Source organism: Microtus oregoni, unplaced genomic scaffold (genome assembly GCF_018167655.1).
Source record: "Microtus oregoni isolate MIOR12 unplaced genomic scaffold, Mior012 000000F_ref0000247, whole genome shotgun sequence".
In the NCBI taxonomy this organism is placed as follows: domain Eukaryota; kingdom Metazoa; phylum Chordata; class Mammalia; order Rodentia; family Cricetidae; genus Microtus; species Microtus oregoni.
Genome location: NW_024543059.1, coordinates 1,445,345 through 1,471,856, shown reverse-complemented (window position 1 = coordinate 1,471,856; position 26,512 = coordinate 1,445,345). Strand labels below are relative to the sequence as shown.

General features: G+C 47.4%; 1 protein-coding gene across 3 annotated transcripts in view; it reads right to left on the bottom strand.

The window, feature by feature from the left end:
- LOC121451518 (UV radiation resistance-associated protein) overlaps nucleotides 1-24,763 on the bottom strand; it is a 213,600-nt gene extending 188,837 nt beyond the window's left edge. Inside the window, exons 1-2 of one of the 3 annotated variants that reach the window (XM_041657127.1) lie at nucleotides 24,447-24,763; nucleotides 6,813-6,930 (exon numbers count right to left, since the gene is read on the bottom strand). In XM_041657127.1, the coding sequence (XP_041513061.1) occupies nucleotides 6,813-6,930; nucleotides 24,447-24,563 (235 nt within the window). In that variant the 5' untranslated portion in view covers nucleotides 24,564-24,763. Of the gene's footprint in view, nucleotides 1-6,441; nucleotides 6,466-6,812; nucleotides 6,931-24,446 lie in introns of those variants that run through there. The other 2 variants (XM_041657107.1, XM_041657116.1) reach the window with 2 other exon arrangements.
- Between the last annotated feature and the right edge of the window lie 1,749 nt (nucleotides 24,764-26,512).

Here is a 26,512-nt window from a genome sequence, read left to right as displayed (position 1 = left end):
TCTATTATCTTTATCAATAAAGATAAAAATAGGAACAAAGATTAAATGGAAGTGAAAACATTGGTGAAGCAGATTACAAATTTTTCAGATTTTTTCATAATTCAGCACATTCTAATTTAAACTCTTAAAAATTCAAATTTTCTTCCATGTCTTTCGACGTGTACACAGTAAGTAGGTGCATACATGTGTCTCGTCAACTGTGGGGGTCTGAGGCTGAGGTTGTGAGTATCTGCTGTTCTCTTTAAGGCAGGACTACGTCTCAAGCTCCAAGCTCCTTCACACAGCTAGTGTGGCCCGCAAGCTTGCCCTGGAAATTCCACCTCTGCCTTCTGAGGCTGGATTATGGGGTGGACGGCCACACTCACTCGGATCCACACAGGTCCTAGGGATTCAAACTCCAGTTCCCGCCCACCTGTGCAGCAGTACTTAGGCTGCTGAGCCAGCTCTACAGCCCCCTCCCTTCTGTTCTTCATGATGTGCTCTGCCCCTCCTCAAGAATCTGTCTCTGCAGCACTCCCTCCTATCTGCGCAGAAGGAGGCAGAAACCCAGCAACCAGAGCTTGACTGGTCTCCATCGTTCCATCGCTTCAACTTATTCAGGTCCAGTCTGTTTAGAGAACTACAGTTCTTCTCTGGGCATTAAAATTTCATGATCCCACAAACCTTCATCTATATTGGTAAATGTAACAAAACACAAAAGTAGAATAAAAACAAGCTGGAGGTTCTGACGGGCATTCCCAACAACCTCCAGGGGTCCACAGCCGCAGGGCCAAGCTACCTCCGTGCCACTGTCAGGGCACAGCCTAAGGGACTCCTGGGCTCCCTGCTGCCGCACTCCACTGGGACATGACACGCAGACAAACACTTGGTTCTGCTGACTGAAATGTATGCCTTGTACATCCTACTTGTAACTGGAGGCCAGTAATAACGGTGCCTGTATCCAACAACCACCATCTCCTTGTCCCTGGCAAAGCAGCAAACACTGGACAGATTATCCTTTTATGAATGAACAATGACATGCCCAGGTGCTCACGTGAAGGGTGCTTCCAGGTACAGAAAAGTGAACCTCTTCCAGCGGGCTCTTGTTGTCACAGCATTTCTTTCTTTCTTTTTGCTTTTGTTTTTGTTTTTGTTTTGTTGGTTTTTAGAGGACAGGGTTTGTAACATCAATCATTGTCTCATTGCACCCAGGAGATAACAGGGTTGTTATAACATTCAAATAAAACACTAGATTAAAAATGCCTTGAGTCAGAATAAACTTCCACTCATTTTATTCTTTCCATTGAATATAGCCATATGCCAAGGAAATCCTCAAAGGGTCCTATCAGTGCCTTATGACCACATGAGCCACTGTATGCAAGAGCTTTTCCAGATATCCATGCCCACACCTAAAGGACCAGACAGCCATGCCCACACCTAAAGGACCAGACAGCCATGTGCACACCTAAGGACCAGACAGCCATGTGCACACCTAAAGAGCCAGACAGCCATGCTCACACCTAAGGACCAGACAGCCATGTGCACACCTAAGGACCAGACAGCCATGCCCACACCTAAGGACCAGACAGCCATGCCCACACCTAAAGGACCAGACAGCCATGCCCACACCTAAAGGACCAGACAGCCATGCCCACACCTAAAGGACCAGACAGCCATGCCCACACCTAAAGGACCAGACAGCCATGCCCACACCTAAAGGACCAGACAGCCATGCCCACACCTAAGGACCAGACAGCCATGCCCACACCTAAGGACCAGACAGCCATGCCCACACCTAAAGGACCAGCAATGAAGAGACTGGCAAACAGTGCTCGAGGTGCATGCTGGTTGTTACACTACATTCCTTTGTTCAATAAAAGTTTCGAGTGCCTCAACCTCATGCATAACAGAAGAAATACAAGTTTAACCCAAACTGCAAAACTATTTTCACCTCTCAGACGGCAACCTCAATAGCTCACAGTCTATTGATAAGGTTGTAGGGGGAAAGACACACAAAACAATTCCCACCAAGTACAATTTCGCAATACCTGCCAAAAAAAACCCCTTCTCCATGTCCCAAGAACACTCCCTAGAATTTACCCGAAAGGCTAACACCGAAGAGTAAAGTTAGCAGATGCAGCGTTATGTACAAGAGACTGGAACGGCCAGTCCATCACAGATGTCCTCTAGGGCACGCTGAGTGAGCACCGCTAGAGCAGAACTGGACACACTTGGTATCTGTGCAAGGAACCTGCTGGGAATGGAGTAAGGAGGTCTTATCTTATAGCTCAGGAAAGACAAGCAGGAAACAGATCACATCAGTCACCAGGGCAGACTGGGAAAGGAGGTTGATGGGATGTAGTGAAATCTGAACCAGACTATATTACCTACCCCCAAAAAACTCAGTTGAAAATAAATGGGGGAAGGGGAGGAGGGATGTGCCCAGCATCCTTCAGAGTATTAGAGACAGAGCAGTTAAAGTGATCTAAAAATGTCTGTCTCTGTGGCACTTGTGTCTACAGGAAGGAGAGAAACATTAACTAAACATACCAATGTCAGGTGATCTTATCTTAAATAACTATGGGGAAGAATTAAGGGGACCAGTCAGAATGTGTACAAGGGTCAGTCGGCAATGAAGGAGAGCGTGTAGAGCAAAGGCCAACAGGAATGTGGAAGGGCTTGTCAGGGAGGCACCTGGAGGAGGGTGTTCAGGCCAAAGTGCAAAATGTTCCTTACAGGGACGGAAAGGACAGAGACTGTCAGTGTGGCAGAAACAGATAGAGCAGAAGGAGGACCAGAGCTTCAGGGACAGACTCTCACGAGCAGTACTGAGTTCTGAGGATCTTGGCCTTTTCAGAATGATCTAAGAAACTATGAGAGCACTTTTTCCTCTTTTTGGTTTTTTTGAGACAGGGTTTCTCTGTATAGTCCTGGCTGTCCTGGAACTCACTCTGTAGACCAGGCTGGACTCGAACTCAGAGATCCGCCCGCCTCTGCCTCCCTCGTGCGGGGATTAAAGGCGTGCGCCACGCCCAGCCCCATGAGAGCATTTTTGGGAAACGGATAACCGTGATCTTCCTTTTGAACTGTGTCTGGGCTGAAGCTGGGCTGGGAGGGAGGGCGTGGGCAGAGGTCATCAGGACAGCACTTCTGCCGCTCAGGCAAGGGAGGACAGTGATACAGGGACAAAGATGTCCCCAGGAAAGCATCTGCTAAAAAGTGGATGTAGGAATTAAGAGGAAGAAGACAACCCAGGAGGACTCCTGGGTTTTAGCCCAGGGAATGGAGTGGTCATGTTCTCAGAGAAAAACAAAGGTCAGTGGGTCAGCACATCTGAGAAACACCAGGTTGAAGTCACCTACTGACTCCAAAAGGGACATAGCAGGCAGTTGGATGGAAGATATGACCTCAGAGGAAAGGTCATCAGAAGATGGAACTGGGGTGAGCTCACAGGAACTGCACAGAGCCCTGATGTAACCATGCGAGCTGGTATTCCAGAGAGGAAGCGCACTTAACACTTCACAGGTGAGAAAATAACGATGGTGGAAACCAATGAGAGGGGCTGGAGAGGTGGCGCAGCCGCTAAGAGCACGCACCGCTCCTGCAGGAGTGGAGCTCAGCTTCCAGCACCAATCGGGTTACTTACAACACTTCAGCTCCAAGAGATCTCCCAGACACTGACACTACCAGGCACACATCCCCAGAGAGACACACAGACATATACACAATTTTAAGATAACGAATCTTTAAAGACAGACGAACAAACAAACCCTCTCACTGGGTATGGTGGCTCATACCTGCACTCAAAACACTTGTGAGTCCAAGGCAGAACTACCAGGAATTTGAGGGATGCCTTGGATTCACAGTAAGTTCTAGGTCAGCCTGTGCTACAGAGAGAGACCTTGTCTCAAAAGTAAAATAAGATAAAATTACAAATATGAAACTTCCAAGTTAAGAGGGAGCAGGATTAGAACCGAGGCTTTGTTCTGAACGTACGTTATCTTCTCGGGATCTACTATGAATTCAGGCGAGACATAGAGCAGTTGAGAAAGGGGATGAAACAGTGCAGGTGGCTTAGGAAGACGAGCCAGTTGGTCGTTTCTCATGGTTATTCTGCACCAAAGCCCAAATAAGGACCATGAACTATTGATGACTGTTATGACAGATCCAACCAGATAAGGTAACATTAGCTAGAATTACTAGAAAGTCTGCCCCCCAGCCCCAGCTCCTATGATGAGAGTCACTAAAGCCCAGAAAACTCGGCTACAGTTAATTTCTTCATGACCAGCTGAAGCAGAAAGATGTCTCAGAAACCGTCAGTAGCTCACAGGAGGAAATAAGGTACCACCCAAGGGGTTTCTGAGGCAGTGGAAGGCTCTCCCATTGCAGACTGGGGCACGCCTGTGGACTGACACTGCCATCCCATTTGTAATGATCTTTTCACTGGTGACCTAGGAGAGTGTAAGGACTTTCAAAAGACTGTAGTCACCAGGTCAGGGGTGGCAGTGGACACCTGTAATCCCAGCACTCGGGAGGCAGAGGCAGGCAGATCTCTGTGAGTTCAGAGCCAGCTTGATCAATGCAGTGAGCTCTAAGTCAGCCAGGAGCTGGAGGAAAGGAGGGAGGGAGGGAGGGAGGGAGGGAGAGAGAGAGAGAGAGAGAGAGAGAGAGAGAGAGAGAAATCGGAGCCAGAAGAGACAAAAGACAGAAGAGCAAACGCAGTCATTTTGTACATCATGTACTCAGTACTGCTCTTGGCCTATCAAAAAATTGCTAGCACAGAGGTCTTGAAAATCAAGACTAAAACAGAGCCATAAGGCATCACGCTGTCGCTCAGGAACTTACTAGAAAGCTGACAGCAAAATCCATAACAGGGCAATCTCGAAACTGCAGTGTTTACTTCTGCCGCCACTGGTGCAGGATCACAGTCACCAGCCAGTCCCGTGGCTGCTCTGTTTACAAACCAGTATAACACTGCAATTCCAATAATAATGGCCCCCATTTCCTAAATCCCCAGAACGCACTAAGTACATTCATTGTTGGCATCACAGTTGACCCTGGAGCCAGGACACAGACGTTTTAATAAGATAACCAAGGACTGGGACTGATAAGTGGCTCAGCAGTTGAGAGCACTTGCTGCTCTTCAGAGGACCTGGTTTTGGTTCCCAGAACTCACATGATGGTTCAGACATCTGCATCTCCCATTCTAAGGTGTCCAATAGGCCCTCATCTGGCTTCCAAAGTAGTGCACAGAAAGCCATGCAGGGAAAACTCGCAGACAAGTAAAATAAAGATGAGTCTTTAAAAAAAGGAAAAAGATGACCAAGGATTGACTATATAGACACTCATCAAAAACTAAAAGTACTTGCCAGGTGGTGGTGGCGCACATCTTTAGTCCCAGCACTTGGGAAGAAGAGGCAGATGAATCTCTGAGTTTGTGGCCTGCCTGGTCTACAGAGAGAATTCCAGGATGGACGGGGCTATATAGAGAAACCAGGACTCAGCGGGGAAAATATTCAACTGGGCCTGGTAGCACAGGCCTACGATTCCAGCCACTCGGAGACAAGAGAAGCAGAAGCTCAAGCCCTGCCTAGGTGTGAAGCAAATTCAAGGGCAGCCTACACAACCTAGAAAGACCCCGTCTCAACATCAGCAGTGATGAGCGGGCACAGAGCTCACAGGGCAGGAGCTAAGCACCGTATTCCGTTCCCAGTACCACACGGGAGTTAAAATGCTCCAGTGTGCCCACATAGTGCAGTAGAGAACCAAAGGTATCAAGGTCTACGAAAAATGCTTTTCCCTTAATCTCTGCTTTCTGGGTGGGTACACAGGGAGACTGCATTTCCCACCTCCCTCTTCAACTGAAAAGTATAATCCAACTGGTCCATGGCCAGCATAAATGTGATGCATAAATGTGAGTATAGCAACCATTTGCACTTCAAATCTCTCTCAAATAATCCTTCTCTTTCTTGCCTGCCAGAGGCCACGAAGACAGGAGTGTGGCACTGAAACCAAGAGAGCTGGGTCGGTACCAAGGCAGGGATTGGCGAGAACTCATAAAGAGAACCCACTTAGCATGCCAAGTTCACCACGGTAATTACGGTAAGCCCCGAGGTCTGTGGTATTCGTCAGGTTAACAGCCACTTTAAGATATGCAATGATTAGGATGAAAAATAAGAATACAGGCTGGCTGTGGTGGCACCTGTGGGGAAGAGCACTGGCTGCTCTTGCAGAGGACCAGGTTCGATTCCCGGCACCCACACTGTGGTTTACAATCATCTGTAACTCCAGTTCCAGGGATCCAATGCCATCTTCTCACCTCCAAGGGCACCAAGCATACATGTGGAATGCATACACACATGCAGGTCAAATGCTCACACATAAAATAAAATTAATAAACCTAATTTTAAAAATTGAATTGGAAGAAACTGAGCCATTCTGAAAATGACTCCATATACATACATAAATCTCAGTATAAGAAGATATCAACTTGGTTCCATAAACTTGGTCCCTGGAAAGAGCCATATTTTAAAGAAATATAAAATTAGTATAAGATAATGGACCCCCATCATTTGTTTTAATAAACTAGAATAGCAACACTCATAAAGGGGAAACAAACTTACCTAGCAACCAGAATAGTAACAGTAACATTAGAAAGGGGAGACAAACTTACCAACGACAGTCTATTCCCAGAGAACTGCCACGGCCATGTCTCTAACAGACATCACCTGCTTGAGATGTTTTCATAAAGCATAGCTGGAGAGAGAGGGGCACTACCAACCACTCCAGTTACAACAGAGCAAAGTGGAGACCACCAAGGCTTGAGTCCTTACCTTTACAAATCTTCTCATTATTACACAAATGAAGGGTGAAGTAGGTATCGAGGAGCTGGTGGCCATTTCTGTTGACGATATTCCGAGCAGCAATGTTCCGGAGATGCCGAAGACGCCGCTAAAACAGAACCACAATGAACAGGCATTCAGCTTGTCAGTGCTCTATGCTTTGAAAGCATCCGTTCATTCATAAATAAATAAATAAGGAGCTGGAGAGATGGCTCAGTGGTTAAGAGCATTGCCTGCTCTCCCAAAGGTCCTGAGTTCAATTCCCGGCAACCACATGGTGGCTCACAACCATCTGTAATGAGGTCTGGTGCCCTCTTCTGGCCTACAGACATACACACAGACAGACTATTGTATGCATAATAAATAAATAAATGTTTAAAATAAATAAATAAACAAACAAATGGCGCAGGATGGGTTGCCCCAGGCACTGCTTGCTGAGCCCACAACATAACCCCGTCCCTTATTAAGGCCTCATCGTGCCCCCCCACACCCGCCATACAGGATGCATGCCTTCCTCTTCTCAGTTAGCAGGCAGTCACAAGCACGGAATGGAAATAGACATGAAATATTTAGGGGCATTCCACCGTACCTAGCTTCTGTATGGCTGCTGGGAACCCAGACCCAGGACCTCATGCTAGGGTAGCAAGAGCTTTACCAAGTGAAAAGGCACACAGACTATGTTAGTGAAATCCACATGCAGGAGTGTTCACATCCTCGGAACATAAACTAAACGGAGACTTAGTTTTTCCCCACAGGCTTCAGGTAGTCATGACAAGCATATGACCCTGTCGTTCAGCCTAGAAGCCAGATCATTTGTACAACTACAAGAAGCCACAGAAGAAGGAAAAAATCTAAAGCAGTAACTTGCCGGTTGCTGCAGCCAACAGCCCCCTAGACAGCAGCCAGCCAGTTTCTATTTGCTAATCAAGGCTGATGTCCTTCAGTGTCACAAAACAAGATGCCTGAATTATGTGGAGTCCCATGTCGGGAACACGAAAGCTGCGCGAGCAGAACTCTGGTTTGTAGTGCCTCTCTCTCTACCTGACTGTTAGAAGACAAGCTGAAGAGCTAGCCCGATCACGGCATACTGGCAGAGCCAGGCACAGGGCACACACCTGCAACCCCAGCACTTGGGAGACGAGAGACAGGATCACCCTGTGTCCAGTCTAGACTACTAGCCAGGGCTACATGTGAAGACAGTTTCTCAAAAGAAAAGAAAAACGTCTGAAGCCTGGGCATATCATGTTCGCCCTTCAGAGCGAGTTCTCTTAGAGACTTAGCAGAGGCCGGCATGATGGCCCAGTGGAAAGAGCGCTTGTTGAACAAGTCTGACAGCCTGAGTCCAGTGCCCAGGACTCACACGAAGGGAGGAGGGAACCAACTCCATAAAGCGGTCCCCCGACCCTGACGTGCCCACAGACACACACACACACACACACACACACACACACACACACACATCACACATACACATCAGACACACACACACATTAGACACACATCAGACACACACACACAGACACACACGCACATCAGACATACACACCCATCAGACACACACACCAGACACACATCAGACACACACACACACACATCAGACTCACATACAACAATGAATCAATGTTTAATAGGCACCTAGTATTCAGTGTTAAACATGCTTCATACCTCCCTTCCTGCTGACAGCCCATTCTCCTAAGGAACATCCATGTTCAGCTATGCAGGAAATCAGCTGAAAGGGCCTAGAACTTTTGTCCATTCACACGCCAGCCAAATGTTTTCTCCCTGTGTACAGTCTACAGTTCCTCGAGAAGAAGGCCCATGTCTAGCAAGCCTCCCTAATACTTAGGTATGAAAGACTCCAGATGTGTTCATGAACGTCTCCAGGGCTCACGCTTACCAGCAGCCTGACGTGCTTTCCTTTCATGCCCTAGAGTACAAGTACAGCCCACTCCCTGCTGCCTGTTTCATTAACTCCTTCACTTTTAACTGGGAGGTGGTGGGATGGTTCAGTGGGTAGAGGCGCTTGCCACCACATCCGATGACCTGAGTTCAACACCGGAAACCTACATGATGAAAGGAGAGAACCGACTGTCTAAAGTTCTCTTCTGACCTCTGCACATTAGCCATAGCAGAGGCATTAAACACCCGTGTGCATATTAGTGCATGCGCGCGCGCACACACACACACATCTTCTGTAGCAACAATCACATGACATTTGCTGCATGACTGCCAATGGAAAACACTGCCCAAACTCCGCAATAAAGTGTATACACTCCATCATTGTCTGTGAATCTTCTGCAGTCTGACCTCTTCCAGGACCAGCCAGAAGACATGCAGGGGGCTGGGGATGGAGTTCAGGGACAGAGTGCTTGCCTGGCGTGTCTCGTTCAATTCCCAGCACTCAAAGGATAAATAGTGGGGACTGGAGGGGATGACTCAGCCTACTGCTCTGGCCCTGAAGCTCAGAAGGGTAAGTACTGGAGATCTGGCTGCCGCTCTGCATCACAGGGCAGTTGGAGAAGGAAGGGAGGGACAGAAGAATCCAGACTGGGATTCAGTTCCACTAACACATCGGCTCTGGATAGATCTTATCAACAAGTAGCAATTACAACCCTATGAATTCACAGTAATTTCATCCCTATGAGTCAGCCAAAGACCACAGGTTTGGAAACGGCTTAGTACGGTAACTGTTAACTAATTTATTGAGGGCTGGGCCCGTAGCTCGGTGGTACAGCACCTACTGGCCTAACACATCCACTCCCAAGGTCTGCAATTACACCTCCAACTCTGCAGACAAAAAGACAGTTTGTTTTTTAATCCCACAGTGCACTTAGTAGCAAAGTACAAAGAAATAATTTGATTTGGTTTGATTTGGTCTGGTCTGGTTTTGAGCCGAGGTTATGTTGAACAGGTGGGTCTCCAACCCCAGGGCTCAAGAGTTTCTCCTGCTTCAGCCGCAGCTCTGAGACGACAGTCGCAAGCCACCAAGCCCGCACCAGCACAGCACACAAGGCCTTACACTTCCCCATGCAGACCAAATATAGACTTGCAGATATGCGATATGACACTTTCTTCTTTTGCAGTGGTTGGTTGGGGGCAGACAAGGTCTCACGCTGGCCTTGACCCTCCTGCCTCTACCAAGTAAAGTTTAGATCTGGGGTGCTCTTTCAGGTCTAGGTTTGTCCCCCCCAGAGTGATGCTTTAAGAGGCCGCAGGGGGCGGGGCGAGCAGGATCACTGGAGGTGTGTCTTCTTTGGCTTCTCGCTGAGGGAGAAGTGACTCTCTGCTGCGGGAAGTGCTCCCTGCCATAATCTGCAGCACCCACCACAGGACCAAAGTCACCTGACCACAGACTGAGATCTCAAAATCCGTGACCCAAAATATTACACTCTCTGTAAGCTGATTATCTTAGGTATCAGCGGAAAACTGCAAAGAACTTTAACTGTATCCACTGGTAGCTAAGTTGGAGATCCTAGAGGGAAAAAGGCAGCACGCACGGCCATGAAGAACAAGGAATCCGTGGTGGCGTGGAACAATAGTCGAGCCGGGCGATGGTGGCGCACGCCTTTAATCCCAGCACTCGGGAGGCAGAGGCAGGCGGATCTCTGTGAGTTCGAGACCAGCCTGGTCTACAGAGCTAGTTCCAGAACAGGCTCCAAAGCCAGAGAAACCCTGTCTCGAAAAACAAAAAAAAAAAAGGAACAATAGTCGAGATGTGTTAGTCTCTCACTTCCCCAGGAGAGAACACAGGGGTGGGGTGACTGGGCACTGTATTCTTTTATACGCATTTTACATGAGAAAGCATAGAAATTTATTCCCTACTTTTAAATGAAAAATAAATTCATACTTATATTAAAAAAAAACAGATGGCAACAAATCTTTCAATGCAGACGTAGGTGGTGGCCAATCCCTGCACGAGGGCGACTCAGTGGGAGGAGCCTAATCACAACCAGTAACCCTGGACTGAGGGTTGTTCTACACTCTCCAGTGAGCAAACCACTGGCCGCTTCCCTTCCATCTGTGTACCTGTGCTGGCTACTGGGGAATAAGGCAAGGGCTGTGAGAGCTCTCTGCGAAAACGGTGAAGAAATTTATGAAAATGAGCTGATGGGTCCGTGGGAAGGGGCGTGGCTATCGGTGGAAAAGGTAACCGGTTAACAGAAAGAGGCAGATTCAGGATTCATCTCCACAAAGACAAGAAAGGAGAATAAAACAAGGGTCTGATGCAGAAACGGTCAACGAAGAGAATCCCAGAACTTCGGGGCTGAGGTCCTGAAGGTCACCTGAGCCCTCATCCCCTGGGAACACAGTCCTAGCACGGCACTGACCCCCAGAACCCTATTTTAACCAGGTCCCGGCACTTCAAATGCTTGTTTTCATGGAAGCAGAGATTTCCAGCAGACTCGCTTTGTGATGAGAAAGTTGGGACTGAAGAAAAGGGAATACTCACATTCGCATTGTCAGTAAGAAGCAAAAGTGAAACTGGGCCACAGGCCTGATTCCTTGGATGGGTGCACCAAGCTTGCCTCCCAGACACCCTGCTTTCAGGTCTCCTGTGTAACCCAGCTGTAACCAGCCACGCTCAGCACTGTCTCCTCAGCATGATGGGCATCTGCTCTTCCCTTGACGTCTGTAACTCACTGCCTCAAAGCTCCCATCACACCAGGAAAAGCAGCTTCCCTCTCCAGCCTGTGCATCAGCTTCATCTTCTGAAAGCAGACGTCCGGCTGTAGACACGACAATTTCTTACGAAGGTTCACAGCACTGAGATACATTGAACTTGAACATGCTGGCCCGGGGCATAGGCTAAGCAAAGTTCTAAGCCGGAACTTTGATTTCTTTACTTTCTGTGAAACGAACCCACACTCCTTTGTGTAGTGAGGTCCTCTTACTCTTCCCATTCTGGTCAAGCTTCACTAAAAGTCTGAAGGCGCCAAAGCTCAAGTGGAATCTTCAGTCCCCAAGCCCTCAGCACCCACAAACACTCTCATTTTTACAAAGTTCCCCTTGCATGCCACAGCCCAACAAACCAGAATAGTTTAGAGTCTCATTAACTACTCAGGATTTGTTAGCAACACCTCTGAATACCACCACTACAAGAAGCAACTGAAAAACCCCAGTACTAAGATTACAGGTGAGCATCACATGACCAAGATGAGGTTTTGTGGTTGGTTGGTTTTCTTCTCTCTTTTTTCCCCTCCTTCCTTCTACTGCTTGGAATGAAAATCCAGAGCTTTGCTACTGAGCCGCATTGACAGTTATAAAGGCAAAATTATTATAAATGTAATTAATACCTGGACAGCAGCTGGATGCTGACCTGAAGGGGACAGGTCTAAAGCATCTCCAAATGCTGTGTGTTCATGGCTTGGTCCCCCGTTTACACCACTGGGAAGCAGAATGACCTGTAAGGGCTGAGATCTAGTGGGAGTCAGGCCGTGTTCCCCTGGAGGGATGGTGGGATGGCAGCCCCTTCCTCCTCCCTTCCATATCCCAATGGATGGGCAGCTTTCTGCTGCTGTGCTCAAGCCCAGACTGGTTCACTGTAAGGGCAAAATAATGAGGCTGACCAATCTCAGACTGGAACTTCCAAACCTCCAAATCTTCAAGGCAAACCTTTTCTCTTCATGAAATGATTATTTGGGGGAGGGAGAATTGATTGTTTTTCTTTTAGCAGAGAGCTAATACAAAAGGAAAAGTTCTGTACAGGTCATTCAATCAGCCAGCTAGATAGAAATATGAGGCCCAGAAGCTTCCACATAAAAGACCAAGGCACAGCCGGGCGGTGGTGGCACATGCCTTTACTCTCAGAACTCGGGAGGTAGAGGCAGGCAGATCTCTGAGTTCAAGACCAGCCTGGTCTACAGAGGGAGTTCCAGGACAGCCAGGGCTGTTTCTACCCTAACCCCTGACCTACAAAGGGACAGAAGTCATCATGACAGTTAATAGGCATGTCTGTGTCACAGAATTACTGTGAAGCCCTACAGGAGGTTCTGGACAAACACATGTTCGGGTCACCCCCAGACCCTTCTCCAAACCTTATTCTGTGATTCTCTACATGTGGAGTTCCTGTGCTACAGGCTGTAAAATGGTGAGCTGGTTTGTAGAGTTTCAGCAAACAGCTGAACCCACGGACAGAGAGATGGGAGCTCCCTGATTACAATGGCCCATGACTTGCAGCTACAGTCTGAAGCAGAAATCTTGTAAGAATCAATCCCCAGCTTCCAGGATCTAAAACTAACTCCAGGTAGACAGCTTCAGAACTGAGCCAAAGAACCAGGGAATCGGCAACTATAGCTCAGTAGGGGTCAGCGGAGCAAAACCCCTTAGTTCCATCCCAGTAATACAATCATTCGATTGACAATGAAGTTTAACACCTAGGCACAGTGACAAAGGCCTGTCTGTAATCTTTGCACTAGGATGACTGAGACACGAGGACTGACAGGAATCTGAGGCCACCTTAAACTGAACAGTACATTCCAGGTCAACAAGATGGTTCTTCCCGTGGAGGCTGACAACCCAAGTTCGGTCCCCTCAGGACTCAACTGGTGGAACAGACCCCTGAAAGTGGTCCTATGACCACCACATATGCACACAAAATAAATAAATACGCAATTAGAAAATATTTCTAAAAAAGAATAATTCTGCAATTCTACAAATCTAAGAACTATGGTATCTTCTGGGGGAGACAAATTAATCTCTCCAGAGTAACAGAGGCAGCTGGCTCTTCTCCTATTGTCTGGAAAATCCTCCACACAGAATAAACTCCATTTAGTCACTTCATGGAAAGAAGCCCGAAATGCCTTCCTGTGAGTGCAATCACACAGCCTACCCTCGGCCTCTCATGAACACCCACACCCGCCTGCCCACCACGCCTGAGCCTACAAAGCAACCTGGCAGGTTCGTGCACCTTGAGCAGTGACAATGTTTCCGGGAGACGATTGTGAGTCTAAACTACACCATTTTCATCTCCGAGACTTTTGAAAGATTTCTCAAGATTAGCTCTCATACAAAGAATGTTTGGAATTGAGGAAGGAAATAATCCATATCCTCTCCAAGGCAGTCAGGCCGATGGAATCACAACGTCCAGTTTCAGGGCCAGCGCCAGAGCAGTCAGAGACGGCACTTCACAAACACCTACCCAGGACACGGCCAACTGGTCAGTCTTAGTCTTTCCTACCCAGTGCTCAGAACTGATTTCAACACTGGCTAGTGTAAACACGCTCAACTCTTTTAGAGCTCAGAATCAATCGCTCAGTCACCAAACATTCAGTCATGGTAAAAGTCACCAAGTTTTTCATAGAAAAAGTTAAATTGGGATTCCCGTTTCTTTTACTTGCTCACTTTTTCCTTACTCAGGAACCCATGGACCACCAAAGGTAGACACTAGTTTTGACTTCCTGATGTATCTTGTTATTTTAAAAGGTCTGGTCACATCTTTTAGAATATTCTAAACACCATAAGGGGGGTGGGGGGGGGAATGCTACCATTTCCACGGATGGAACAGCGAGTGCTGGGTTCCAATGTTCGGCTTCCGGGTTATTCATCTCAGCCCTGACAAACACTGCATCCACAGCAATCGGCACTAAATATCCACAGTGCCAAACTGCTGGCACGGGGGAAACTGCAGCCACCAGATGTTTGCCATTTCCGAAACTTCAGAAGGTGGAGAGTTCACTGCTCCCAAGAACATTCAGAAAGGGACAGACTGGGTAAAGCCAGACACAAAACAGGAAGAGCAGCCCCGGAGTCCAGAGGAGGGGGCATTTCCAAGTTTCATTGGTTCACACCATGAATGGGCAGGGGCAGAATCTCAGTGTTTAAGTTTGCCCTTAAAGGGAAGTCTAAAACAAATACCACCACCCCATTTTGGTTCCAGCCTAATGTCACCAAAACTGGGGGACACTATGTTAAAGTCTAAAGAGAAGTTAAACAAATTCTCAGCACGCACGGTCCTGACCAGGCGACCCCGGTGCTGAAGATCAGGAGATTCCACAGATTGTCAACAGAGAACCTGAGGTCTCCAGAGCACGCTCACAGCAAATAATTTCAGGGTTTGGTCTTTTGGTTTTTTTTTTTTCAATCTGTAAAATTCCATTATTCCAAAACTTAGTTCCGGCCTCAGAGTCACATGGAAAACAGTGTTAACTACAGATTAAAAAAGAGCACTATCATTTTAAATCCAATCAAAAAGTAAGTAAGTAAACAACTCTGGCAACACAGGACAGAAGCAACGCCATGAAACCTAAAGTATACAACCCATATTTTTAAAATATATGTCTTTAATTTTTCTAAAGTAACTCAAAGTCTCTAACTGTACACATCCCAGTACACTGAAATTGACCATTACCTGTTTGCCACAGCAGAAGTGTGTCTTGGCTTGCAGGTAGAATTACCACGGTGTATTAAAAATACACATCTGGCTGGACAGTGAGTAGTGGCACACACTCGGGAGGCAGGAGGCCGATGGATCTCCGTGTATTCAATGCCAGCCTGGTCTACACAGAGTCCCAGAAAAGCCAGGGCTACACAGAGAAACCTGTCTCAAAAACAAACATCTGTGGCCCATTCTGCTGCACACACCTTTGATCCTAAGACTTGAGAGGCAGAGGTACATAGCTAAGTCTCTATGTTTTCTTTTCTTTTCATTTTGGTTTTTATTTTTTTTCCCTTTGGTTTTTGAGACAGGGTTTCTCTGTCCTGGAACTAGCTCTTGTAGACCAGGCTGGCCTTGAACTCAGAGATCCACCTGCCTCTGCTCCCCGCGCTGAGATTAAAGGTGCACACCACCACGGCCAGCCTGAGTTTCTACGTTTTCAAGGCCAGCCTGGTCTACACAGTAACTCCCAGGACAGCCAGGGCTACATAGACTGTCTCAAAATAAATACAAAAGTAAGATGCGCACTTGGAAACTGTGAGGATGTAAATTTTGTCATCTCAGCGCTCGCTGCAGCCCCGACTTTCAATTCTGTTCTATTCCCAGTCACTTTCACTTCTGGATTTTCTAACCAAGAACTAAGAACTGTGATTCTGAGAAGAAATCTTTACATAAACACAAATAAGAAAATAGCTTTCCCCTTCACAGAAAAGCTAAACATTTTCTCGGGAAGAACAAAAAATAACAACAAAATAAGAACTTAAATTCTTGATGGAATTCTGTCATAGAAAACAGTGACTTGAAGATGTGACATCGGAAGTTCCCAAAGTTTCCCCGTGGTTTGGTTACAAGAACCAACCCTGCTCAGTTCCCATGCTTTCATTTTACAGACACAACTATAGATTGCAGTTCCTTGCTTCGGTCAAGAGGTTTGATAAATATTTAGGAAATGAATAATGCTACAGAGCAGAGCATTGTGCTGCAAGAGGCATCTTTCCCCAGTAAGACCCAGCTTTCCCGTGCCTACCCTGGCCTTACCAACACAACAAGACTAGAAAAAAAAAATCAGAGACATATGTCCAGGTATGACGATGTACACCTGTAATCCCAGAACTTGGGAGGCAAAGGCAGATGGATCTCTTTGAGTTCAAGGCCAGCCTAGCTATATAGAATTAATCAACTCTGTAAACTATTTCATTCTTTAAGGGAAGTCACATAAGCAACTAAATACTGCGTTACTACTTCATAATCAACACACTGCTAAGTGCAGATGCTGTTGGAGTTAAATATAAAACATGATGGCCACAAACATTTGGGCATTTTAAAACCTTTTCATCAGAACCCTACAGAGTGGGTGGCTACAGGCAGTCCCTAAAGTGGACGCTCCCTTTGACTTTTAAGAAAGTCACCTAAGACCTCTCTGGGCATGGTGGTGCACACCTTTAATCCCAGCACACAGGAGGCAGAGGCAGGCAGATCTCTGTGAGTTCGAGTCCAGCCTGTTCTACAGAGCGAGTTCCAGGACAACAGAGATATACACAGAAACCCTGTCTCCAAAAGGAAAAAGAGTAAGAAAGAAGGAACGAAGGGAAAGAGAGAGGGAGGGAAGGAGGGAGGGGGGTAAGGAAGGAGAGAGAGAAAGTCAATCACTTAGCCCTCAGGTTCCTCATCTGTAAAAGTGTATCACTGGAAATAATTTATGTAGATACTCTGTTCCCAAGGGAGTGGGGGAACAAATCCCCACTCTTTAAGTGTGATCTTCACAGAGCAACTTGGTCCCAAGGAGCCTATTAGGGAAGAGTGGGACAGAATGAGCAGATGTACCAACCAGGCTTTTGATTTTGGCCATCAACCAGCTCCCAAATCATGACACAGAGACTTCTTAGTAATGAATATTTGGCCTAGCTTAGGCTCATTTCTGGATAACTTTTTTAACTTAAAATAACTGACTTCTCTTTATCTACCTTTGCCTTGGGGTTTCTTATCTTTCTGTTGGTCTTACGTTCCTGCAGTCTCTAAGTCTGGCTGGCTGGTGTCTGCCTGGCTTATGTCCCTGGGCAGCTTCCTCGTTCTCCCCTCTCTTCTTCCTCTGTTTTTTTGTTTGTTTGTTTTTGATTTTGATTTTTTGAGACAGGTTTTCTCCTGCCCTAGCTATCCTAGAACTAGCTCTAGTAGACCAGGCTGGCCTTGAACTCACAGAGATTCACCTGCCTCCTGAGTGCTGGGATTAAAGATGTGCACCACCATTGCCCAGCTTCCTCTCATTCTTCTTGAGCCTAAATTTCTCCTCCTACTTAATCTCTCTGCCTAGCTATTGGCCATCCAGCTCTTTATTAGACCAATCAGGTACCTTAGGCAGGCAAGGTGAAACAAACGCAACACATCCTTACATAGTTAAACAAATACAGCATAAACAAGCATAAAAACCACAACTTTACACATTTAAAGTAATATTTTACAGCATAAACAAATGTAACACATCTTGCCTAGTTAAAATCATATTCCACAACGAACAGGCTTCCAGATGGGAGCCCTGGTGAGCACCACCTCCTGTGTGGCGATGCCAGTGCCTATGGGGAGCACTACCTGCTGTGTGCTGATGTCAGAGACTATGGGGAGCACTGCCTGCTGTGTGGTGATGCCAGTGCCTATGGGGAGCACTACCCGCTGTGTGGTGATACCAATGCCTATGGGGAGCACTACCTGCTGTGTGGTGATGCCAATGCCTATGGGGAGCACTACCTGCTGTGTGGTGATGCCAATGCCTATGGGAGCACTACCTGCTGTGTGGTGATGCACAGTAAACACTCATCTTGGTCTTCAGTCCCCAGAACTTTACCTCCTAATTTTCCCAGCAAAGGATACAAAGGGAAATCTTTCTTTCCGGCTCGGGCATTTGTCCCTGGTTCCTCATACAGCAATCTCCTGGGAGCGCCCTCTGGTCTAGTTAAGTGATGCTGGCTCTGCTCCAAGGTAGCTAGAACTATCAGTCCCACTCATCTCAGGAAAGGAGCTGGCCACTGAGTTAATCATCAAAAGTCTTTACACAATGATCTCAGAAACCCAGAGGGTGAGCACCCCCACTTCCCCACACAGCTCTCTTCCATCTGGCTGCTCCCCATTTCCTCCACAATGAACCAGTAAACCGAAAGGTTTTCCTGGCCTTGGGAGTCCAGAAGTTCTGGAAAGCCCGGGATTGAGATAGGCATCTGAAGGGCATGGGGGCAGGGCTGAGCCTTTAATCTGTGAACTCCAGGTAGCTGACATCACAAATTAATTATAGGTCACACTGCTGGTATCCACTGGAGAACTACATGGGTCTGGAAGAAGTCCCCCACTATGAAAAACAATTCATATTAATGTCAGCACAGAAACATCCTACAAAATATGTGGCCAGTACTCAAAACAGTCAAGGGCATCAAAAAGGGGGGGAGGTAATTCAGAAGGTGTAAATGTAAAAAGTGTAAGAAACTGTCACAGCTAAAAGGAGGCAGGACAACTAAATGCCACGCGGTTATTTACGCACAGAAGATAGGCGGGTGAACAGCAAGGATCATGCCACCATGAAGACGGAACCCTGGAAACATCACGCTGAGGGAGATCAGGCAGACACAAGAGCACAAACACGGAGAATTCATGTACCCACAGAAGCCAGATGGTCAAATTCATAGAAAGTAGAAGAGAGTTTTGCCACACAAGGGTGAGTGTGGAGGAAAACGGAGAGCTAGCTGTGTCCTGAGTGTGCAGGCTATGCCTGGGAGGATGAAAAAGTTCCAAGAAGTGACAGCTGTACCACAGGGGGCATGTTCTTGATGGTGCCCAACTCCTTACCTAAAAATATTAAAATGGAGCCAGGCGGTAATGGCGCACACCTTTAATCCCAGCACTCGGGAGGCAGAGGTGGGAGGAGGATCTCTGTGAGTTCGAGGCCAGCCTGGTCTACGAGAGCTAGTTCCAGGACAGGCTCCAAAGCTAGAGAACCCTGACTAGAAAAAAAAAAAAAAAAGAATATTAAAACGGAGGGCTGGCCCGATGGCTCAGAGGTTAAGAGCATTGACTGTTCCTGAAGACCCAGGTTCAATTCCCAGCACCCACAAGGCAGCTCACAGCCACCTACCTACAACTCCCTTTTCAGGATGCTCTGCAAGTACCAGACACACCTGGGATGCACAAACATTCAAGCAAAATACTCACAAGCATAAAATAAACCTAAAATATTTTTTTTTAAGTTCAAGGTCCCTCTGGGCCTCAGATGAAGTTCAAGGCAAGCTTGGGCTATTTAATGAGACCTTGTCTCAAAAACAAACAAAAAACAGAGAAAAGAGCTGGGTGTGTGGTGCACGCCTTTAATCCTGCACCCTGGGGAAACAGAAGCAGGTAGGTCTGTGAGTTCCAGGCCAACCAGAACTATACAGTAAGACCCTGTTTCAAAAAAAAAAAAAGTAGAGAAAGGGTTGAGGCTATAATTCGGTGACAGACGACAGAGGAGTAGCCCAGCATGTGTGAGGTCCTGGCTTCAATTCCAGGTCTTCGATGACAGCAATGGCACAAGTAGGGGAGATGGTGGGCAAGCATTGCCCTAGGAGTGAGAGGGCTTGAGTTCAGATCCCTAGGACCAACACAAAGCAAGGCTCGGTTACAAAATGCAGGCATCTAGCCTGCCGTAAGCCACAGGAAAACAAGGTTCTCCTTCTGAAACAAGGTGGAAACCAACACCGGAGGCTGTCCTCTGACCCCCTAGTTTCATGCTCCCTAACTAACGCAGAAGCAGAAACACACACTAAGATAAAATTAATAATAATAATAATAATAATAAAGGCTAATAGCTCTAACTCACTTCTCTCAAAAACAAAAAGAAAGTAAAAAGGAGTCTTCAAGACAATAAAAACCATAAGCAAAACAATTAGAAAAGTGGCCAGGCGGTAATGGCGCACGCCTTTAACCCCAGCACTCAGGAGACAGAGGCAGGCGGATCTCTGTGAGCTCGAGTCCAGTCTAGTCTACAGAGTGAGTTCCAGGACAGCCAGGACTACTACACAGAGAATCCCTGTCTTGAAAAACCAAAAACAATTAGAAAAATGAATGCTAAGGACGTGAACATAAGCTTCACAGAGGAAATTCAAGTAGCAAAATATGTAAATATATTAAAAATCAGAAAGCTGGGCAGGAAAACTGAGACCATGTGCTTAGCATACTGTCTAACATGCAATAAAGGAAAACCAACAGCTAAAGAAATGTACATTTAAATACCAAGTACATACATAAATACCAAGTACATACACTTGTACAGGTGACCACACATATATGGTTTGAATCAATAAACTCAGGTTAGAAATATCCAAAGTTGGCAAAAATAAAGAGAAACCGGCTCTATTACAATGGTTTGAGTGGGAATAGAAAGATTCCCATGGGTTTAAATACACAGAGAGAGAGAGAGAGAGAGAGAGAGAGAGAGAGAGAGAGAGAGAAAGCAAGCCAGAAGTGGTAGCTCACGCCTTTAATCTTATCATTAGCAGCAAGTTAATCTTTGTGAGTTTGAGCCCAGCCTGATCTATTGAGCACCAGGCAAGTCAGACTTATAAGCAAACAAACACACTACCTATCCTGTGTTTTCACTGAGCTAACTTCATCCTATGGACATCACGTGTACTCCGAGATCCTTCCGCACGGCCATGCGGTGCAGTGGAATAGAGAATTTCTGGAAAGAGTCCCAAAACCCTACAACAGTGAGGAGTGGGTGATATCACACACCTGCAATCCTAGCACTCAGGAACCTCAGGCAAGAGTTCCGCAGAACATAAACTAAGACCCTGTCTCAAAAGAAGGGGCAGTGTCCCGGGGATGACACAGGAGGTCCATTGGCCTCCACACGCTTGTGCGCCAATATGCACACAAACACACATATGTAGACAGATGAAAAATATGGGTGATACACATTATATGGAAGACCGTGCAAGAGAAAAGTCTAATAGCTACATTCTGTAATATTTTTAAATAAAAAGGTGTAAGCCAAGTTAGGAACAGTCCATCTTAAGTTTTCCATTTAAACAAAAATACCAAAGCCTCGTGCAAGATTAGGTGTTCACGTGTATTTATAAGTACATTTTCTAAGAGTATGTATCTTTTATGAATTCCTTTTTTAATGTTTTATATTTTTTATTTTTTAATTAATCGTTTTTATTTATATGTGCATTGGTGTTTTGCCTATGTGTATGCCTGTGTAGGGAACTGTAGTTCAGACAGGTGTGAGTCACCGCGTGGGTGCTGGGAATTAAACCCGGTCCTCTGGAAGAGCAGTCAGTGCTAACTGTTGAGCCATCTCTCTCTATTTTTAATTTTTATTTTATGTGCATTGGTGTTTTGCCTGCATGTATGTCTGTATGAGGGTATCAAGCCCCTGGAATTGGGGTTACAGACAATAAGCTAGCAGGCAGAATTGAATCCAGATCCTCTGGAAGAGCAGCCAGTGCTCTTAGCTGCTGAGCCTTCTCTCCAGCCCCTTTTTATAAATTCTTAAAGGAACATGTGACCTCCAAAAGGGTAATCACTAAAAGCCTCTAAAAATGTCTGCATTCCAAGTATCTGAGAATGTGGCTGGGGCGCTTTGGAGGAGGAAAGAAATTCTCTCAGTTAAGCTTAATATTAAGGACACATTAAATTAAAGGTCTCTGCCAAAATAAGGGGGCAGGGCTGGAGAGATGGCTCAGTGGTTAAGTGTACTAACTGCTCTTCCAGAGGACCCTAGTTCAATTCCCAGCACCCACATGGCAGTTAGCAACTGTCTGTAACTGCAAGATCTTACAGACCTCACACAGACATACATATATGCAAAACAACAATGTATATAAAATAAAAATAAATTATATTTTAAAAATTATCTTAAAACTCCTAAATCCAAGTGTGTACAGCTCGCTCCTCCTTGGTTGAGCCTATACCAGTTGACTGAAACATAACAAACATCAACCAGACATAAAAGAGCAGCACATGTTCAAAGTGTGTGACCACAGCTTCTCGCTTAAATAACTAACAGTTCAACAGAGAGGACCTAGAAGCAAAGGAGACTGAAGCTCTAAAGTATGGTCACATTAGAGCCAGTGGACGGGTAAGTGAACCGTGGCTAGACTCAACTGTGAAAAGAAAGGTTCCAGATTAGATATGTAAATTAAAATAAAACAAACTAGGCTTGGTGGCTGGGTGGCACAAGCCAGTCAGTCAGGTGTAGTCGTGCGTACTTGTAATCCCAGCCTCTTGGGAGGCTGGGGCCAGCTAGTTGAGTTCAAGGCCAACCTAGTCTGCAGGGTGAGTTTCAGACTAAGGGCTAAACAGTGAGATCCTGCTAAAAATTTTTAAATTAAAATTCCCAAAATTATGTCTTATACATAATTCTGTGGGCTCTTCTAGGCAAACTCAAATCTCTTCTAGAAGCAGATAACGTCAACCCTATTGGAACTTGTGTTATATAGTAAATTAATATATTAATCAACAAAATGCTTATGTTAAAAAATATTTCAGTCAGGCAGTGATGGCGCACCCCATTAATCCCAGCACTAGAAAGGCAGAGGCAGGCAGAGTTCGAGGCCAGTCTGGTCTACAAGAACTACTTCCAGGATAGTCTCCAAAGCTACAGAGAAACCCTGTCTCAAAAAACAAAACAAAAACAAAACAAAACAAAGTTTTCCAAAACATGAATAATTTTGATCTAGAAAGCTAAATTAATATCAACCACAGAAGGAATGTGTTTTTGTTATATATGTTGCCTAACAGTTAGGATGACACTCCCAGGAAGCCATAAAGAGCTTGCCAAGCTCATGCCACATCTAGCTGCAAACTTAGGCCATTAGCAGCAACCCAGAAACCCGACAAACACATGAATTGAGTCCATGGACAGTTTGCTTGGATTATTCCCCCTGGTGTTAAACTGTGAACTGTTATTCACAGAGCAGGCTTTGTGCAATAAATGATGATTTCTCTTCTCCAACCCCACATGTTCTCATAGTTCCCCTAGACTAAGCCCATCTAGATCCTGAACTCCCAGCACCCCCTCGAAATCCACCTCCCACACATAGAAAAATTCACACTTGGATGCCCAATCCACATACAACTCTCTTCAGCCACACTCTCAAAATGTAATCCAAACCACCTTCCAACTCTTAATATTCTCCACAAAGTCCCTGCCCAACCGCACCACAAAACCAGGGCACATGCCTTCTGATCTTTTAAGCCCTCTCCCACCACAGAGCCTTGCTTCCAGCTATTAATGATGTTTCCCTACTGGCAGGGCACCGGGTAGCGGGGGCAGGCAGTGTGGAGGGGTGTGCAACCTTTCCCTTCCTTTACGTTCTGATCCACTTCTTGCCTGGCCCTCTCTAGCCTCCGCGCTCTAGTGTAGCTCCTTCCTGTCTCGGGCAAGGATGGAAAGTTACAGGAAGGGGCTAAGGAAGCTTGCTCTGTCCTGTGGACGGTGGTGGAGTCGCTGCTCAAGCCTCAAGCAAACTATGCCCGTTGCAAGGGCTGCAGTCAGACGCTGTCTGAGGAAACCCAGCCCCACCAGTAACAGGAAGGCAGTGGACAAGCCTGTTTCTAGAACTGAAAAATCGGGATGATAAAAACAGCTGTCTCACGGAGTTGTGAGGATTCAATGAGCACTTTGCACAGACCTAGTAGCACGGTAACCTCTCCTGACTGACAGTTTCTCCCGGTCCTCTTCAGTGCTAAGGTCCCTGCAGAGTCTCACCCATGAAGGACTGCGGGAGGGCAGTAGAAGACATACTCTATAGATAGGCGGGTGTCATCAAGAATTTTGTCAGATTCCCCAAAGTCAGTGTTCTCTCGTCCTCCTTACACCCCTGCAACCTAAGATCCAAGATATGAATACATACTTCAGATCCTCCGTCCAGGCGCTCACCCGAGGGAGTGAAGTGTGCCATGAGGATATGAGACTTGGGAGAGAAACCCCGACGTCCCAAATACCTTCCTCAGGAGGAGCAGAAAGAAGCACCCCATAACGCAAAGAATAAGTGCAAGAAAACCGGCTCCTGGGCACTGGAGCGAAAGGAAAAGCGCGGCGTCGGCCGGCAGGACGCAGGGCTCCCCGGCGCCTATCAGAGGGATGCAGAGGTCTGAGCGCGGGAACGCCCGGCTCCCCCAGCCCAGGACGCGGGGTCCTCCCCCTGTCAGCTCTCCTCAGTCCCGCGAGCCCAGCCGACCTCCTCTCCCGGCCTTCTCCGCCCCCCGGCTCGCGGACGCCTCACCTGCTGGGACGGCAGCTCCACATGCAGGGCCCGCGCGGGGGCACCGGGCGGTAGCGCGGCGGACGGGCCCGGGGGTGGCAGGGGCACCGGGCCCCCGAGCGAAGCACAGGAGCTCATCTGGACCCCGGGGCCGACGAGCGGCCAGGCGGGCAGTCCTCCCGCATCCGCCGCAGCCTCCGGAGCCGCTATCCGCCGAGCCCCTGCAGCCTAGAAACGAACCACCCGAGAGCCCCGGCAGCTCGGCGCCCGGACTTGACACCGCCGCTGGCTAAGGAAGAGCCATATTACCGCAGTGCAACCCCTCTACCCGGCCCGGAGCTGGCGTGCTCATTGGTTCCGTCCCTGAGAGGGCGGGACCCGGCGGCGGCCAAGGGACGTGCTATTGGACAACGAGTCCATCCGTCGCGGGCTCGATGGCTAGGGGCGGAGGGACTCTGTGATGGCCTCAATTGCGTCTGTCAAACCCGGGCGAAACCTGGGGCGGTCCTTCTCTTTGCCTCTGCCTAATTGGTCCCTTCCCTATGGAGAGGTGGGGTCTCCTAAGAGAGCCTCCTAGGCCATTGCTCTACAGCGCTGTCAGTTGTCGCTGAAAGAGGGACGGCGTCTCGATTAGGTAGAGCGCGCGCCTAGGCTCCGGTGTCACGTGCAGAAGTCTGGAGAGTCACCTGATTAGTGAGAGTCAATCTTCTAAAACCACTTCCGCCCTAACCTAGTTGCCATGGTAACAGGGCCTCCCGCGGAGGGCGGGGGACCAGCTTGGCACCAAGGAGTCGGGGATGGATGGTCTGTCTTGCCCGAGTGTTCGCATCCACTTACCAAAAGGCCGTGCGTTATGGTTGAGAAGGGAGCCGCCACCGTGAGAGCACGGAGACCGGAGATCCATCGAGCAGCTCTTCAACGATCGACTCAGACCCACAAGTCCACGCCCCTTCTAGCTTCTAGTACTAGTAAGCTTAGCCACGACGTGTGCCAGCCACTCAGGAGGCTGTCTCACCTCCGCGGGTGGGTTGCTTACGCTCTGCCTAGAAAGACTTTTACTGCTGGTGACTAAAGCTTGCTTAGCCATCATATTTCTGCTGTGGCAGGAGTCCTTTCTTCAGAAAGACTTCGCTCACCTCTCTGGGACTTTGAATTAGGGACCTTGCCTCGACCACCATCCAGTTGACTCTATTGTGTTGTCTTTGTTTTGTGGGGGTGAGGACGGCTGAGACACGGCGCGCCTGGTACTCACCATGTAGCTCAGTCTGCCTCAGCTCCCCACCCCAGTGCTGGGATTACAAGTGTGTGCCACTACACCAACCTCCACTTTGTCTTTTAACAGGCATTTACCACACACAAACTGCCACTTTGCCTCTCTGAACAAACATGCACGCGTGAATTCCTCACCCAGAGGACCTTGTCTGATTCCTCCCTGGATCCACATTGCCTGCGGAGAGTAAGGAAATGAAGGTGAAGGTACAGCTCAGGTGCCTTCTCTTTCCTGAGGACTGCTTTGATCCTAGAAGCAGCTATCGCCGTTGCGTCTATAAGTAGCTCTGACTCATTCATTTTGCAGGATATTGATCTTCCCCCTCCCCTTAGAGTGTGAATTTCTCCACCACCTGGACCGATATAGCAGAAAGAACACAGTGTTCAGAGCAGAGAGGCAGACACAACAGGAAGCAGGCAGTTTGGGATTCTGACGGCCACCTTCGAGCAATGTCGCTGAGCAGGTCAGCTCCCCAGTCTCTAATTTATACATCTGTAGAATAGTAATAGTGTCATTGTGGGTGCTAGATAGCCCAATGTATGTGCCCATGAACCTTAGGGTATAATAGATGGATCTAGACTCTTTTACTGGCCCAGCGGTGGTGGCACACGCCTTTAATCTCAGCTCTTGGGATGCAGAGGCTGGTGGATTTCTGTAAGTTCATAGGCCAGCCTGGTCTACAAGAGTTAGTTCCAAGACAGTTAGTGCTGTTACACAGAGAAACCTTGTCTCGAAAAATAAAAAAAAAAAAATCTTTTTTTTTCTGGGTGGGAGGGCATATAAGTGCAGTGGTTGAGTAGATGCTTGGGTTCAACTC